At 46.6% G+C, this 16,900-nt stretch overlaps 1 protein-coding gene across 1 annotated transcript in view; it reads left to right on the forward strand.

Annotated features, from left to right (window-relative positions):
* Positions 1 to 8,354: 8,354 nt before the first annotated feature.
* ECE2 (endothelin converting enzyme 2) overlaps positions 8,355 to 16,900 on the forward strand; it is a 56,130-nt gene continuing 47,584 nt past the window's right edge. Inside the window, exon 1 of the mRNA XM_035133145.3 lies at positions 8,355 to 8,694. Coding sequence (XP_034989036.2) covers positions 8,662 to 8,694 — 33 coding nt within the window. The 5' untranslated portion in view covers positions 8,355 to 8,661. The remainder of the gene's footprint in view (positions 8,695 to 16,900) is intronic.

Here is a 16,900-nt window from a genome sequence, read left to right on the forward strand (position 1 = left end):
CGGGGCGACGGCGAAGACCACGTGGGGATCATTCCATACCTCCAGAGGCCGCTCGCTTCCAATTGGCTAAAATTAGAGAACAGTATTTTTTTTATCACGTGATGCATTTTGTATAATCAGGATTGCCATATTTCAAAAGTGAAGTTTTTGAGATCATTTTTAGGAAATTCGCCCCAAAAAACAACATGGGTTGCCTTACCCCCGGGTTTTCACGGACATTGTAATCGATTTTCGGGAAATCCTCCTGGACGCTGTTTTCGAAGGTCGAATCGAATCCCTTATGTGTCCGGGGAATTCTGGACGTACGTCAGCCTATTTGCGTACATATGTATATGTGCAAAGAAAAAAATCTTTAATTTAGTACCGGTAGGTATAAAAGATGTATACTGTATACATTTGCCCACAAGAAGTTTGACATAAAAACATCCATTTATTCATTACATTAATATGTCACCCTTGAAACGAGGTTCATAGGGAAGTGTATAAAAACACGTGTTTGTTTGTTTAATAAAATTTATACACCATTTGTAAACAAAGAAAACTCTCAAAGTAGTTTACAAAAAGATACAAGAAAATCAAGAAAAAAATTCACAACCCTATTTTAAAATACACAGATTAAGATTGCCTTGACTTTCTAAGCGTCTGGACAGGCTTGTCTAAACAAGAATGTTTTTAACAGGTGCCAAAAAAAAGTACAGTGAAGGGCAGCTGCTTGATGTCAATAGGCAGGGAGTTCCAAAGCATAGGCACTGCCACACTAAACAGCCCAAGTTCTTACAAATGTGGAATGGGTATTGTGTGTCACCTATAGTAGTGCCAATTTCACCAATCAAAGCGGTTGAGAGGGCACATGTGGGGTAAGGCAATCTCGTGGGTGACCTGGCCCCAAATTGTTAATGAATGAAACAATAAATCACACACAGCCATACTTTGTTTAATTGTGGCCAAAGGACTACAGTGATGATCTCAATCCCAGTTTCCTGTTACCTACAGAGGGCAGCCAGGTGCACCTGGAAAGCCCACAGGTGATTGGTATTCAGAGACTGATTCCTGGAGGTAGCATACAGCCAGGACTGCCCCAAGACATTTTGACACCTGAGGCAGATCCCAAAATGGTATCCCCCTCTCCACCAGGGAAGAAGAGGTGAGAGAAGATTTACTTCAGGAATAAGGAGGGAAGAAAGATTGACATCAGGATTTGCTGCCCCTGTAGATCTTGCTGCTTGAGACAGTTGCCTCACCTTGTCTCATAGGTGAGCCCACCCTGCGTACAGCTATCACAAAGCCATGGATACCGGTATGTTCTGAGCTGTATGTTATAGCTGTACAGGGCCAGCCTTACCGTTAGCCAAAAAGCAGCACCTGTCACAGGTGGAAGATGCTTTTCAACCCCCAGTGTTCGTCCTAAAACAGAGCTGTTATTGATATTGAAGTGTCTGGGAACCATTGTACATGAGAAGCTACCGGTGTAAATTGACTTCCCACTTTGGACAGCCAAGTTTAATCTTCCCACAGAAACCTTTCAGGAAAATCCGGATGGTGCATGAAGACATGATTGAAATAAGCAAGAGGCAATATCAGAGTTCAATGGCACATTTCAGGCAGGCAAAAAGCAAAGCAGGTTCCCCAAGGCTACTCCCCAAGAATCCCAGGATTCACTTCTATATATTCAAGTTCAAAACTCCCTGCCTGCTTTATAATCACTCTGTGTCCACCATCCTATGAGTCTTTGACCCCAAATTCCTGCTTTCTGGGGTTGGTTTCCCCAAGCTCTTGCCTTGGAAGCCCTTACTTTTGACTTGGCTTCCCGAGACACTATTGGCATCCTTTTTTCTGCTGCTGGTTCTGCTGTTTGGCTCTGCCGCACTTAATAATTGGCTTTCACCCCAGCCTTGGCAGCTTGTATTGATGGACTCATGAAATAGATCTGGCAAACACTTACTTTCCTGGCCTTGATCCTACAAAGGCCATTCACATCTTCTCCTTGACCGCTCCATTGTTAATCGTCCTGGTGCCTTTAAATGCTCCAAGGCATGATCCTGCAGGCCAGGTCTGTTGGACCTGTGGCCCCCCAGGCGTTGTTGGAATACAACTCCCATCAGCCCTGAGTCCCATTGGCCAGACCAGCTGGGGATGATGGAGCAACATCTGGAGAGCCAGAGGTTTCCTATAACCAGCATCAGGAGTCAGAATGCTTTCTATGGCCTTGGTTGGGGCAGGGGAGGTAATATATTCCATACGGCTCTGATAGCCAATTTTTATCAGGAAAGAGGCTTATTTATTAAGCCAGGGCTGGTGCTCCTATGGTCCTCCAGATTTGCTAGACTTCATCTCCTAGTTCCCCTAATTATTGACCATGCTGGCTGGGGGTGGCAGCATCTGAAGCCCACTAATATCTGCAGGGCAAAACTAGCATTTTGCATGCCAGAGTGGTACATACAAAAGTGATTATGTCAGTGAGAAGGTTAGACTAGGACTTTTCTTCCTGACATGCTCCTTTGTATGTGCATGAGGTTTTATATACTGCAGAGCATTAAAATATGCAACTCCTCCCTCCCCCCCAAAAATGGCATAGCTCAGTAAAATCTGAATTATATGTTTATAATTTAATAAACATTCTACCTACCGGTTTGCAAGAAAAAGAAAAAGAAAAGAAAAGCATTTCTAAAGCCTAATGCCACATATACCTCCCCAGTCCCCTGCTTCTATAATTTCACTACCATTTTGCCTCAAAGTACCTTCCACGGTCATGTTCTCTACCAATCGATCCTGGTTTGCTGATCCAACACACATTAAATGGAACATAATGAAAGTAGCATTAACATTTCAGTCCCTATCAGTGCTTATTTGAAATTAAGACTCACTGTGTCCAGTGAGTCTAATTCCCAGGTAAGTATGTTTAATACTGCAGCCTAAGAACAAACTGCGGGAGGCAGTGGAAGACAGGAGTGCCTGGCGTGCTATGGTCCATGGGGTCACGAAGAGTCGGACACGACTAAACAACTAAACAACAACAACAAAAGAACAAAGAATTTAAAAAAGGAGTTTCTTCTGACACTATTTCATGTTGTGGCAGTAAAATGCAGGCTTCCTCGGTTCAATACAGCCACAGGTACTGAACACTTTTAAAAATTAAATGTTATAACAATACAGTAGCTGGATAGAGTTGTTCTGCTTAGTATTTGCCACTGTTGCTTCAGACCCTCCAAGTGTCCCTATTTTCCAGCGACGTCCCTGATTTAGAGAAGCAATCCCGGTTTCTGATTTGATCCCAGAATGTCCCGTTTTTCCTTAGGATGTCCCTATTTTCATTGGATAAAGGTTGGAGGGTATGGAGTTATCCAACCCCCAAGCCATCTGAAGGCAATCCTGTACAGGAAAGGTGTGCTTTTTTAATGTTTATTGTTTGATTATGTTTTTATATATGTTGGAAGCTGCTCAGAGTGGCTGGGGCAACCCTGTAAGATGTGTGGGGTATGAATAGTAAAATTATCATTATGGAATGGGACACCCCTATTTTCATCAGATAAATGTTGGAGGATATGCTGCTTTACTCATCTCAAATAACATGAGTAGCTGAGTTGAGAGCAGTAAAGCAAAAACTGCAGTAAAATTTCAGACATGTCCTGTGGCACTTTAAAATTAAGGGTTGCATTCTGCTTGCCTGATGGAACAATCTCCCATCTTCTTCCCCCAGCATGCTGTTCAGGGACTTATCTTGTCTCTCCAGAGCAGTTTTGGCGAGGGGGGGGAAGTCCTGTTTCACTAGCAGACATCATTCCACTGACTTCTGCTAGTGTGGTTATTTACTTTTGTCTAGTCTGCAAGAGCCTTTTGCCTCAATAAATCTGGAGGGCGGGGTGGGGGTGGGGAGTTCTGTTCCACTAGAAGCTTTCCCATGTTCTTGGCTTAGCTATTTTATGTGTCCTCAACTATGCTCTACCCTACAACACAATCTGCTTCTGTTTACCCGCAGCTCCACCAGATGGCACTGATCAAGCTTCCCAGCAGATGACAGGCAAAAAATGCTGCAGCTCAAACCTCCCTCCCAGCTATTAATTACATCTGGGCTACTGCCTGAGTCACACAACCATTTTAAAGAGGGGGACAGCTGTCAGCTAGAATTATTGATGTTTTGTTGGTGCTTTTATGGCCCTCTCGTTGATTTTATTACTCTTGTATGTTGGTACTCTAACTTGCTATATATTTATGGAAGTGCAGATTATAAATTTGTAAATAAATGGTGCACTTAAAATTTTCCCTTCCTCCCCTTAGGGTGTGACAAGGCTGCCAGCAACTACTTCATCCCGTACCCATTTTGATTTTTTTTAAAAAAAGTGCAGCCACATTCCATTGCAGCACTCATGCCCAGAACTCATAACATTGTGACTTCTCTGGTCATCGTTGGTGTCGTGATCCTAAAGTCCAGCAGCGAAGAGGACACTAAGCTGAGAATATAGTGTCATCGGCTAAGGAGTCAAACTATGTTCTTGCTTATCAGAGGACCACTGAACTCAAGGCTGGCTGGCAGAAACCTACTGAACCAGATACCACAGCACCAGAGTCCATAAAACCAAACCAGGATAAACATGCGTGTCTTCCCTTGGAAATGCTTCCCAAAGTACCTTGCTAGCCCAACAGTCTAGGAAGCATCCAACTCAGGAGCCCATGGAGTGCAGGAGAGGTGGAATAGAAGCAGAGTGTCACAGGCTGGTTGGGCACAGGGGGAAATTGGGAAGAACCAGCTGGGAATCCCCCAAGGGAATAAGGCTCAGAGCCCAGGGAGGGTGGTAGGTGATCATGAGTGGTCAGAGGGAGAAGACTGGAAGGAGGTCGTGTCGGAAGCTGAAGAGGAAACAGGGCTTAGTTAGCAGGAGGAGTCTGTGTCAGAGAGAAGTCCAGAATCAGAGGCATAAGCTGAAGCAGGGAGAAGCGAGGCCAAGAGGCAGAGACAAATCCAGCTGGTGAAGAGGCGCAGGTGTCTCTCCCCTCCTACAGTGACAAGCTCTCCTCCCTCCTGGTCTCCCAGAAATGGAAGAGGTATAAAGAGAGTGGAGAAGTTGGCTTCACGCAGGCACAGTCTCAGATTGCTTGGGGGAAACCCTAAAGAGGCAGGGACTTAGGCAGCTGAGGGGAGGCAGGGACCTTTAGTATCTGCATGTGTTTCATGGGGGCAAGACCTGCCAGAGAAGTTGCTGTGCTCAGTAAGCCTGGCACTCCTGTGTAGATCCTATTTCTTCTAATAAAGAGTTAATGCCAACTTTCTCAGTGTGGTTTCCTGCTGGCTCCCTCCTGTCACAGAGGCTGCAGCTCAGAGGTACAGCCTATGCTTTGCATGCAGAAGGTCCCAGGTTCAACCTCCAGCATTGTCAGGTAGGGCTGGGAGAAACTGCTGCCTGAAACTCTGCCAGTCATTGAAGGTAATGGTCTGATTTGGTCTAAGGCAGCTTCCTGTGTTCTTAGGCAGAGGCTCAAAAGACTTCAGTTCATTTCCAAGCCTTGCCAAAAGCAAGTTGCTCACTAGGAACTCTCCTTGGTGCTGAGCAACAGGCTTGCCTTGTCCTGTGGGCACCGGAGCAGATTTTGGAAGCATTTGGGAGTGATGGGAGAAAGGGTTTTTTCACTTGTCCCACCCCACACATTTGGAATGCCCCTCCCAGAGAGACGTTCCTGGGGCTAAGTCAGTTGGCTGAACTTTCAGCATCATACATAGACACTTCGTTCTTATTTTCCTAGGCCTTATTTGGTAAATTTATTGAGCAGACTAGTATTCTGCATTTTAGGAAAGTAGCTTCACAAAGCAGCTGTTATACAATCTGAACAACAGCGAATAACCATAATAAAAGTACACTGTTAAGGCTTACAAAAGCACCCCAATCCTTTAAAAAATAATGCCTTCTAGCTGAGCCTCTCAAAAGCATGATGTCCCTGACCCAGGACTCCAGGCAAGCTGTTAATTTTGCAGGAGGAAAAGTGGGTACAGGATACACAAACCGTGAAGTACTAGGAATGAGATGATGGTGAAGAGATCATTGTGCACCTGGCAGAGTGGTCCCTAGTCCACACTAGCTTCTGCCAAAATCTACCAGGGCCTCTCCATATGGCATTTATATTGTGCATTCATGACTATTTGTGCACATGATGGTATTGGGAAGGTTATACACAATCCCGCTTTCAGTACTGTTTACAACGTTTTGGGGTGGTCATTCTGCTTTGTTTGCAATCAGCACATCTTCCAAAGCTTCCTACTGAAGTCCTGGGAGAGGAATTACCGGGACAGCTGTGTACCAAGCACTCTGACAGCTGAGTGTGGAGTATGCCAGAAGGGGTGTGGCAAGACCACTCACTGGAGAAAAGAGCAGCAAGATAAACCAGCAGCTATTAAGTGTGTCAGTCCAAGGAAGGGGGAGGTTGGAGGGGAAGGAGTGGAGATTGGCAGAGTTGCTAGTGAGAGGCTCCCAGAAGCAGAGGCATAAATACAGAGGAAGCAGACAAGGAAAGGGAGAAAGGAGGAGGACAAAGCAGGAAGGCCAAGAGGAATTGGCAAGCGTTTCCCCAGAGGAGCCATAAAAGGCAAGGTAGATGAAAGGAAGGGGTATGAGAAACTTCCTTAGCAGGAGAGCTGGTGTTAGCAAGGACTCTGAACTTGTGTGCAATAGTGTCTACTGGAGACATTGTAAAATCTTGCTAAACATGAGAACCTGGGACTTTTTTTTCAAAGGATGTGATTTACCACCTAGCTGTGGCATCTCCCAAAGACCAGATGGGCAGGGTGGAAGCACCCTATATCAACAAGCCCCAAAGCCCTTGGCTTAGTCAAAACCTCAGAAAACAAGACACATCCTGACAGTCTGAGGATCCTTGGGACCTGAGGAGGACGGCTTAGAGAAGTTCACTTCCTGCAACTTTTTATCCCTCAAAGGTTCCAGGTTGTGGTTTGTTTGTTTGTTTGTTTGTTTGTTTGTTTGTTTGTTGCTGTTCCGCTTTTGTTGTAGTGCAAGAGTGCCCCTCCATAGAGCAATAATGCATTGGGGAAGCATCACAGAACTAGTAATAAAGATTAATGATGTGTGGTCCAGTCCAGTATAAGCCAAGCACTAAGGCAAAAGTGTTGCCATCCTTCTGCCTTGAGAGACAATGGAAGAGTGCACCATTGGGGGTGAAGTCAAGCTGTTGGAGAGTTACAGCATCTGCTGTGGCTGTAGAGACCAAAAAATGCACAATTATATGTTGCAGAAAACACCCAGATGGGGGAGGGGAGAAGCACCAATCTAGATGGGCCTTTGGTCTCTAAGGCACCAATAGTTTCAGTCTTGATTTTGCAGGTAAATATCCCTACTGTTAAGAATCAGTCATGAACATCATGTGGCACATGCATTAAACACAAAAGACGATGCATAGCTGCCCTGCACAAAATCACCCCAGGGCTGCAGTAATAGAATTGTAGGATTGGAAGGAATCCCAAGGGCCATCTAGTTCAACCCCCTGCAAAGCCAAACAATCCAACAGAGAGATCCTGTTTTAATGTTTGAGTGGGAGCAGGAGCAGGTTAGTGGGGTAGGAAAATAATGTCAATATATTTTACATCTGGCAGCCAATGAGCCACTATAGCTGCCAGAGGGGCAATGAAAATTGTGTCTCAGGCTTTTTAGACTCATCTACTCATGTACTATCTGAAACCAAAGGGGCGCACAAGTTGCCAGGTGTGAAAAAAAAATTTCCAGCTCTCCTACTCTGCAAGTGCAGAAAGTGTTCTTTTAATGTTTAATAGATTATTGTGTTTTATTCTTCTGTTGGAAGCCGCCCAGAGTGGCTGGGGAGACCTGGCCAGATGGGCGGGGTATGAATAATATATTATTATTATTATTATTATTATTATTATTATTATTATTCTCCCTGTTAAAAAGCAACTCCTCCTAGGCTCAGGGTGTACATGAGGTAAATTGCCATGCCAGGCTGCCTGCAAGGGGTTGTTCCTCCTAGCTGGGCATCCCTAGAACCGGAACTCACTATTCCACCCCTGAACGCTCTTAAGTGTTTTGTGCTGGTTGGCTATTTTGGCTTCTTGGTTTGGGGTTGTTGGGGGGGGGGTTGCTTCCATGAGGACTAGCAACTTGGGGAAGGGTTTGTTCCGAAAGCTCTGCGGTGGAGTCGATCTCATTCAAAAAAAAGAGCTCTGGGAGCCTGGCGGTCAACTCACCGCCTGGGTGTGCCCGTGCGTAAAGATGGAGAAATGAGGGAGCGCGCCAGAGCAACTCTGCCTGATTCTCGCGGCAGAGCCCACGCTCGCTGACCTTCTCTGCCGCCGGCGGCACTCCAAGGCCCAGCGTCTGCCTTGCGCTGGGAGGAGCTGAGCGCGCCGCTTGCGCGGCGGGCCCGACAGCTGCTGCTGCTGCTGCGATGGTCGACTCGCCATAGCAACTCTCCGCGTGCGCTTACTGCGCGCCTCCTCTCCTCGTGGCGCGCTGGGCAGGGAGGGACTGAAGGGCCCGGCTCGCCCAACGGTCGCTCGCATCCCCCCTGGTGGAGCAGCTCGGCATGGCCCACGAGGCGGAGGACCTCGCCGTTCCTATTCCAGCTCCTGACCGGCTCGCCCGTGGCTGGGTCCGGCGCTAGGAGGCGGCGGCGCCCGCCGGGTCCCTCCGCGTCCCCATCGCCAACATGAACGTAGCGCTCCAGGATCTTGGCAGCAACGTAAGTAGTGGCGGCACCTACCGCCTTGTCTTTGCTGCTTTCGGGGAAAGGAGAGCCGGGTCCTCGCCTCGCCGCTCCCGGGTGGGCGGGCTTGTTTTCCTGGAGGGCCGGGCGGGGCAAGCAGGAATCCCCGCGACGACGCCGGTCCGCGCGCAATCGCCCCTCGCCACCTGCGTGCCCCAGGCGAAGATGCAAGTAAGCCCCGCGGGAGGGCGGTGGTGATGGTGGGTGGGGGCGAGGAAGGGAGGGCGAAGGGGTGAGAGATGGATAAATGAACCACCCTCAACTTTCCCCCCTCAGTCCCGCACTAGTCCACCTCCACCTTTTTAGCAGGGGAAACCTCCAGCACCATCTCCTGTAACGGCGCACACAGAGAGACACTTTTCAATCTGGAAGTGGGTGCCAGAGATGGACGCTGAGTGGTCGTTTCCCGTGCCCCCACCCCGGTCCGAACCTGGCTCTGCCACTTAATAGGTTTGGTCGAAAGAAAAACCCTACGAAGGTATAAGGCAGGGGGTCCGATTCGTTTTCTCATCTGAAGGCGAACCCGCCTCGTTTGCACATCTCCAATTCAAGAATGGAATAGTGGCCGCCCTTAGAAATTCGCTCTTCTCCGAATTTTGCAGTGCGGCCCTCCAGCCAAGTAGCGCGTGCAAGAATGCAAATATAGGTGAAGATAACGTGCGTTATATTGGGGGGTGGGTGGGATTCCTCTGTGCATGTTAGCAGAAATTGGAATTAAGATGCTGGTGGATTTTCCAGAAGACTGAAAAAATAACTATCACAGAGTGTTGTGGGAATGTGGGGAACTGAACTTAAGAGTGGGAAAATGAGAAAGGGGGAGAAACCTAAACTGACAAATGCCCTGCTCACAAGTAAAATGTGTGCAGAGGATTGGTGCCTGGGATGCTGTTTCTGTATGTAGCCTTGGACCACCCCAGCTCGCAGCTCAGTATCATAGGTTCTGCATCCAACTAGCATCTTGATCTGTTCGCCAGCATTTCATGGCCCACATCTCAAACAGCATGCTCCCCCCCATGCACACAGCCTTGCCCATGCCCAAATGTTAATCACAGGCACACCCTCCTCCCAAGCACAAATTGCCCTGGTGTTTGTGGCCAGGAGCTTTACAAACAGTCTCCTTTGTTGTGTGCTTGCCAGGGATCTGCGGGAATGGTGGTAGAGAATTAGGTGCGAGGAGGGTAGGTGGTAAGGAACGAGCTTTGTGGCATCAGAAATGTAAAATGTAATGCTTGTTCAAGCTCACTTGGCACCAATTAGAATCATAGAATTGCAGAGATGGAAGGGACCCCGAGGGTCATCTAGCCCAACCCCCTGCAATGCAGGAATCTCAACTGGATTATACATGACAGGTGGCCCCATCTGACCTCTGCTTAAAAGCCTTCATGGAAGGAGAGTCCACCACCTCCCGAGGGAGTCTTTGACTACTCTTGTATATTGTTGGAAATCCTAAAGTATCCTCTGTGTGTGTGTGTGTGTGTGTGATGGAGAGAGGGTAATGAATGGGTGTGAGTGGGGATGGATGGATGAGTGTGTGTTTGTGTTCTACGTGAGAATGAATGTGCCGTTGTTACATGTGAGTGTGGGTGTTCATGTCTCCATTTATATGAGTTGGTGGGTGTTCCTGTGTATGAATGGGGATGTGTGCACATAGAATCATAGAAATCATGGAAATTATAGCTTTGGAAGGTACCATGAAGGGAATCCAGTCCAACCCCCTGCAATGCAGGGGTCTTTTGCCCAATGTGGGGCTCGAACCCACGGCCCTGAGATTTAAGAGTCTCACGTTCTACCAACTGAGCTATCCCTCTGTTTGTATGAGAGAGTGGATGGCCACACCCACTTTCCACTGGCTCCAACCACCACTGTCATGTGGCTCCCAGAAGGCTATCCACAAGGAAATGTCCCCCCCCCCCGTCATAGAGTGTACAGTTGGCTCATGCAGTGGCCTGGCCTGGCCCTATGAGTCTTGCACGACACCCTATGCCAAGCGCTGCCAGTATTCTGGAGCCCTTTAGCACATGTGCAAAAAGGTGAGACTGTCATGGGCACACACCCTGCAACCAAGCACACGCCACACCCTTCTCTACTGGCCACAACAGGATGCTTCCAAGCCCTATTTCATCTGTGGGGAGGATATCCCTATAGGCATGGGCATTGGCAACCCCTGCCCTATGCTGTCTTGCAGCTCCTCGCAGCAAAGAAAGGATGGCAGCCGCAGGAGACCTGCCATGTTTTTAGAGAAGCTTGTCTGCCGTGATTCGCCTTCTCGTGGGTGAGCTTTGAAGGAAGCACAAGCTCCCCTTGAAAGAACCCAGTTTGCTGGGGCAGGGCAGGGTGGGACAACTGCTGGAAAACAACTGTTCTGTTGGGCAAACACAATGAGCAAAAGGGGAAGATTAAGATCAGGTGTGGGAATTTGGAAGGAAAGTGAGTAGCTTAATTTTCATTGGCCTTTTACTGGCAAGGGAAGGAAGGAGTCAAAGAAATACAAACCACAGGAGAAGGGGCAAGAGGAGGAGATGCAGCCTTGTCGAGTGAGGGGGAGAATGGATCCTTCATTTCCCCCGCCCCCAGGAAATGGGCATCCCTCAAGCTGTTTGAGTGGGTGGCAGGGTGGGGATGCCCATTTCCAACTGGCAACATATTGGCGAGGCATATGCCGCGATGCCAACGGTTCGCTGGAACCTTCCTTCGCCGACTCTTGTTTTCCTTTGCCTGCCAACTATTTGTTCATCAGAAAACTGAGCATGGCTCCTGATTCAGCAAGGTGTTTGTATATTTGCAAAGCCTTGCACGGTGCTAAGTGAAGGTGACACTTTCTTGGGCCTTGGCTCCTTGCCACTTGGATGCTGAGGACACAAGGGTTGAAAATGTATTCTCCCTTTTTTAAAAAAGAAAAAGAAAAACAACACTTGAATGGAAAGGTCATGGTTGTGAGAAGGAAAGCAAGTCATGGTTTCCATTTTCCGGCATCCCTGAGGCTGCAGCAGGCTTAGAAACCCAGAACTCTGCATGGACAAGAGCTGTGTCCACATTTTGCTGCAGGGTTTCCCAAACTTGATGAATTTACTAAGCTGCCATCAACCCCAACCCAAATTCTTAGGGATGTGAATGAAATAAAGCAAAGAAATACCAAAATACAATTGGCATTTATCACTCGTCACCATTGCTCGGAGTCATAACATGTAAAAACAAAACAAAAACAAGGAATACTATTGCCCTGTGGGATCATCTCATTAAGCACAAAGATTCTTCGTTGAGCAAGGAAGGCAACCTGAATAAAGCAACACCCAACTAGATTTGTATTTTCGGTACTCACGGTACAGTCCTTTTTAGTTCCAAATTTAGAAAGAACCAATCGCTGTTGCTGGCAAGGTCGCAGCTTCGTGCCTCCGAGATAGCTTTGCTCCGAAATGCGTCACGTTTTGCTCCTACCCCCTGCTCTCTCAGTGCCCAAAAACTAGGCAACCGATGGAGTCTCCTGGCGTCTGCCGGATCCATGTCCCCATAACGCTCGATTAGGATTTTTTCTGGGGGGGGGTCGCTGTGCTGTAGCAGCCCCCCCTTGCTTCGAAGGCACCACATCCTCCTCAGCTGAGGAGAACAGTGCCTGCCATTGCCTCGTGATCGGGCGGAAGTCCCAACGCCCAACTAGATTTGGAGACCAAACAGAATCGAGAAGAACTTGGTATTAAAAGAAACAGCAGATGGACTCCTGACCTGAGCAGCTTGATCCACCTAGCTGTGTGTGTTGCAGAACTTTGGGTTTACTGGAAGATGTTTAATGTAGAAGGTTTGTCACCTTTGTGATGAACAGTCATGAACCACCTTAGCATTCAGTGCTTCTTTTGATTCCATTGCTTCTTTTGATTCCATCCTGCTCCATGACTCAGGCATAGGCAAACTCGGCCCTCCAGATGTTTTGGGACTACAACTCCCACCATCCCTGACCACTGGTCTTGTTAGCTTGGGATGATGGGAGTTGTAGTCCCAAAACATCTGGAGGGCTGAGTTTGCCTATGGCTGGCATGACTGCTCTATATAGCTGGTGGTATGTATGCCGCTGTTCAGTTTTTATCCAAATTTAACTTTTACAGTGTGGAAGAGCAAGAATTTCTTTCCCTCAAAGGAGCCTACCCCACCCAACTATTGCGTTTTTCAACCCTAGTCACTGGTTCTAGGTACTGGGTAGGTTTCTGGATTTGGAGAAAGGCCAGTCCAGAGCAATGACTCTGAGGGTCCCTACAATGCAGGAATCTCAACTAAAGCAACTATGGCAAGCGGCCACCCCTCCTCTGCTTAAGAACCTGCAATGAAGGAGAATCCAACACTCTGAATACAGAATAGCATCATGCCCCTTGAACCTGTTCTGGGGAATGGTGGGCTCTAATTGCTCTAAAAGAAATAAACTGCATTGGCTGCAATGCCTTTTCTTTTTTTCTTTTTAAAATCATTTTTAAAATTAATTTTCCAATAAAAACAGCCAGTTAACATATCCATCAAATCATAATCCAATTAAAAACAATAAACTAAAATAAAAAAACCAAATTACAATCCAATTATTAATTATTAATTTTCCCAGGCTTCCCATAGTCTGGACCTCTTAAAGTATGTCTCCAATATCTTTGTTCCTGCCTTCTTCTTGTTATTCTCATATTTCCCACATTCCGATCTTAATGCTTTAAAGTTCTCCATCCCTGGCTGTGTGATTCTCAATCATGTCAGAAATAATATATCCTTCCATCCATCGAATACAGCTTTATTTTATATATGTATTTTTTCAACTGTCTATTTGCCAGCACAGCTTTCTCTTACTTCATTCCAATCTTTCAATCCGGGCTGTTATCCAAGTTTATCGTTTAAAATTTAATGACGCAGCCACTCCCATGTTGTTAAATTATTCCAATCCGGGCTGTTGTCCAAGCCTGTCATTTGAAAATTGTTGAGCATACTGTTTGCAATATTGCAATGTAAATGAACTGTATTCCACAGATATCGATCGATGGCGATCAATCAGCTTTCGGAGACCACACAATCCCCCCTTCTGGGCCCTAGAAGGGGGGCTGCTAGACATCCATTTAGCCTTCTCTCTCGCTCATAATGAAGAAATTCTGTTTCCCCCTGGAAGCAAGTATCTCAGTTTTTTGATAATTAATTTTGAGACATTCAATTTCACAATATGCTGCGAGCTTTCTTAATGCTTTCTTGAGTCCAATAGGAGTTCGAGATAGGATTACCACGTCATCGGCATATAACAGAACTGAAATATGCCTATTTGCGAGCTTCGGGGGATGGAATTCTAAGTCTTTGAGTGGGGATACTAAGTTATTTAAATAAAAATTGAATAGCAGAGGGGCCAGTTTGTCAATGAGATGTTGAAGCGTTAGACAGTGGCCTATCATGGACCTACCGGATCTAAAGCCAGCTTGTTCTGTTGCCAGGATGTCTTCATTCTCTAGCCATTCTGTAAACTTATTAAGAAGGTGCTTTGTGTATAGTTTACAAATCATGCTTAGTAAGCTGATCGGTCTATAATTCGCTGGGTCACTTCTGTTGCCCTTTTCATAGAATGGGACTATTATGGCTGTTCCCCATTCCCTTGGGATGCAGCCAGTGTCATCTATGTAAGTAAAGAGGCTGGCTAAGAAAGGTGCCCACCAGTCCGCCTGAGCTTTTATCATTTCTGGCGTAATGCTGTCTGGGCCCGGGACTTTGGCCATTTTCAGCTGGTTTAAATAATAATAATAATAATAATAATAATAATAATAATAATAATAATAATTTATTTATACTCCGCCCATCTGGCTGGGTTTCCCCAGCCACTCTGGGTGGCTTCCAACCGAATATTAAAACAGTACAGCATTAAACATTAAAAACTTCCCTAAACAGGGCCGCCTTCAGTTGTCTTCTAAAAGTAAAAAAGTTACTTATTGCCTTGACATCTGCTGGGAGGGCGTTCCACAGGGCGGGTGCCACTACCGAGAAGACCCTCTGTCTGGTTCCCTGTAACCTCACTTCTCGCAATGAGGGAACCGCCAGACGGCCCTTGGTGCTGGATCTCAGTGTCTGGGCTGAATGGTGGGGGTAGAGACGCTCCTTCAGGTATACAGGACCGAGGCCGTTTATATATGATTTCACTTCAGTTATTGAAACTGGCGGCCATTTCACCAGTTGTTCTATATTCTAGTTCTATAACAGGGGTTCAACGTCCTCTTACAGGGATTGGAAAAATGAGACCCAGTGGTTAGGGTGAATTTGTGAGGTTAAAGGGGAAATAGCCTTTTGGGTGCCAGAAGCTACCAATTTCCAGAATAGGGTCTGTTCTTTTGCTTTTGCCACTCTAATAAATTCCAGCCAGCATTTTCTGGTATAGGCGGATTTTGGTGGATTATTAGATCTTTGTATTCTTTTTTTAAGGTACAGACGGCAAGATAGGCTTGCTGTCTGCCAGAATTTTTGGCTGTCAGGGTGGCTTTGTAGACATTTTTCAGGGCTCTCTTGGCCTCAAAGTAGGTGTGATCAAACCAGGGTTTGTTTTAAGTTATTGGTTTAGTTGGCCTTTTCTCTGTGGTATTAAAAAGATGGGGTTTTAATTGTTGGAGCAGGCTCTCATAATTGGAAATTGGGTCCTCAAACCTAGGATTATTCCCAGAGCCAATTAAAATTGTACGGAGTTTTTCAGAGGTTAGGATCTCCTTCAGTTTGGAGTCAAGTGTGGGGGTCCATTTAACTTGGCAGCCAGGTCGCTCTAAGGCGGTGATCTCTGTAGGGTATACTGTTCTCAGGAAGAGTGACTCATTTGTAGAAGATACCTGCAGGTGCAAGGGGAAATGGCCCCCCTCTATGCAGTTCTGCAGGTTTTTCCTCAGTCTTCTTCAGTCCAGACTATGTCTGTTTATTGTCCAAATCTAATTATTTTATCAAACAGATATTTCCAGCTATGAGAGTGGCTTTAGAGAGTGCCAGCTGTGTCGTTCTCTGGGACCCAGTGTCCTGCTGCTTGAGCCTTGATGCAAGCTGACAATCTCGGACAATCTGCAGGTCTATGAGACAGTCCTCCTCCACCCTGGGGAGTCTGCCAGGGCTAATTACCCCCATATCAACCATGAATTACCGGCACGGCTGAGGTCCGATCGTATGGGAGTAAGCCATTTCTCACCACTGGAAACAGGAAGCCCCTGCAATGCCTTTCCTTATAGACGCAAGGGGGCAGTGTATCATTGCCCTCCATAGGGCACCTAGAATCATAGAATTATAGAGTTGGAAGGGACCCCAAGGGTCATCTAGTCCAAACCCCCTGGAATGCAGGAATCTCAACTAAAAGCCTCCCTGACAGATGGCCATCCAACCTCTGCTTAAAAACCTCCAGGGAAGGAGAGTCCACCACCTCCCAAGGGAGTCCGTTCCACTGTTGAATAGCTCTTGCCAGCAGAAAGCTCCTCCTGATGTTTAGTCGGAATCTCCTTGCTTGTAACTTGAATCCTTGGGTTAGGGTCCTACCCTCCAGAGCAGGAGAAAATGAGCTTGCTCTATTTTCTATTTGACAACCCTTGAAGTATTTGAAGATGGCTATCATATGTTTCCCAGGCTAAACAATTCCAGCTACCTCAACCGTTCCTCATAAGGCTTGGTTTCCAGACCCTTGATCTTTTTCTGCTTTTATTTATTTTTTAACCAAACCCCACTTGAAATATGTGCCTCTCCCTTCCCTGGGGCAGACAAAATTCCAGCTTACAGCCTTTTGGGTGCTCTTGCCCTCCGTGCAAGAACCATTACATGCCTCTATGGGTCTCCATTCTCATTGGGTGCTGCATGCATAAATAGATGGTTCTCTGATGCTGGTTCTTTAGGCATGTCCAGGAATATTCGTTTCCCTACGAACCCTCTAGTTTTCTTACTATCTAGCCATGTTAGTCTGTTGCAAGATCAACAAAGAGTCTTAAAATGGTAATGAAATGTGTTATGGCAAGAAGCTTCAAGTTTTTGTGTGGACAAGAGTCCACTTCAGCAGATGCAGGAAACGTAATCCTCAAATATGTTGTTGTTGTTTAGTCGTGTCCGACTCTTAAACATTCCACCTAAATATTCGGAAGAACTTCCTGACAGTAAGAGCTGTTCGGCAGTGGAATTTGCTACCAAGGAGTGTGGTGGAGTCTCCTTCTTTGGAGGTCTTTAAGCAGAG

This window comes from Zootoca vivipara, chromosome 5, assembly GCF_965207765.1.
Source record: "Zootoca vivipara chromosome 5, rZooViv2.hap1.1, whole genome shotgun sequence".
In the NCBI taxonomy this organism is placed as follows: domain Eukaryota; kingdom Metazoa; phylum Chordata; class Lepidosauria; order Squamata; family Lacertidae; genus Zootoca; species Zootoca vivipara.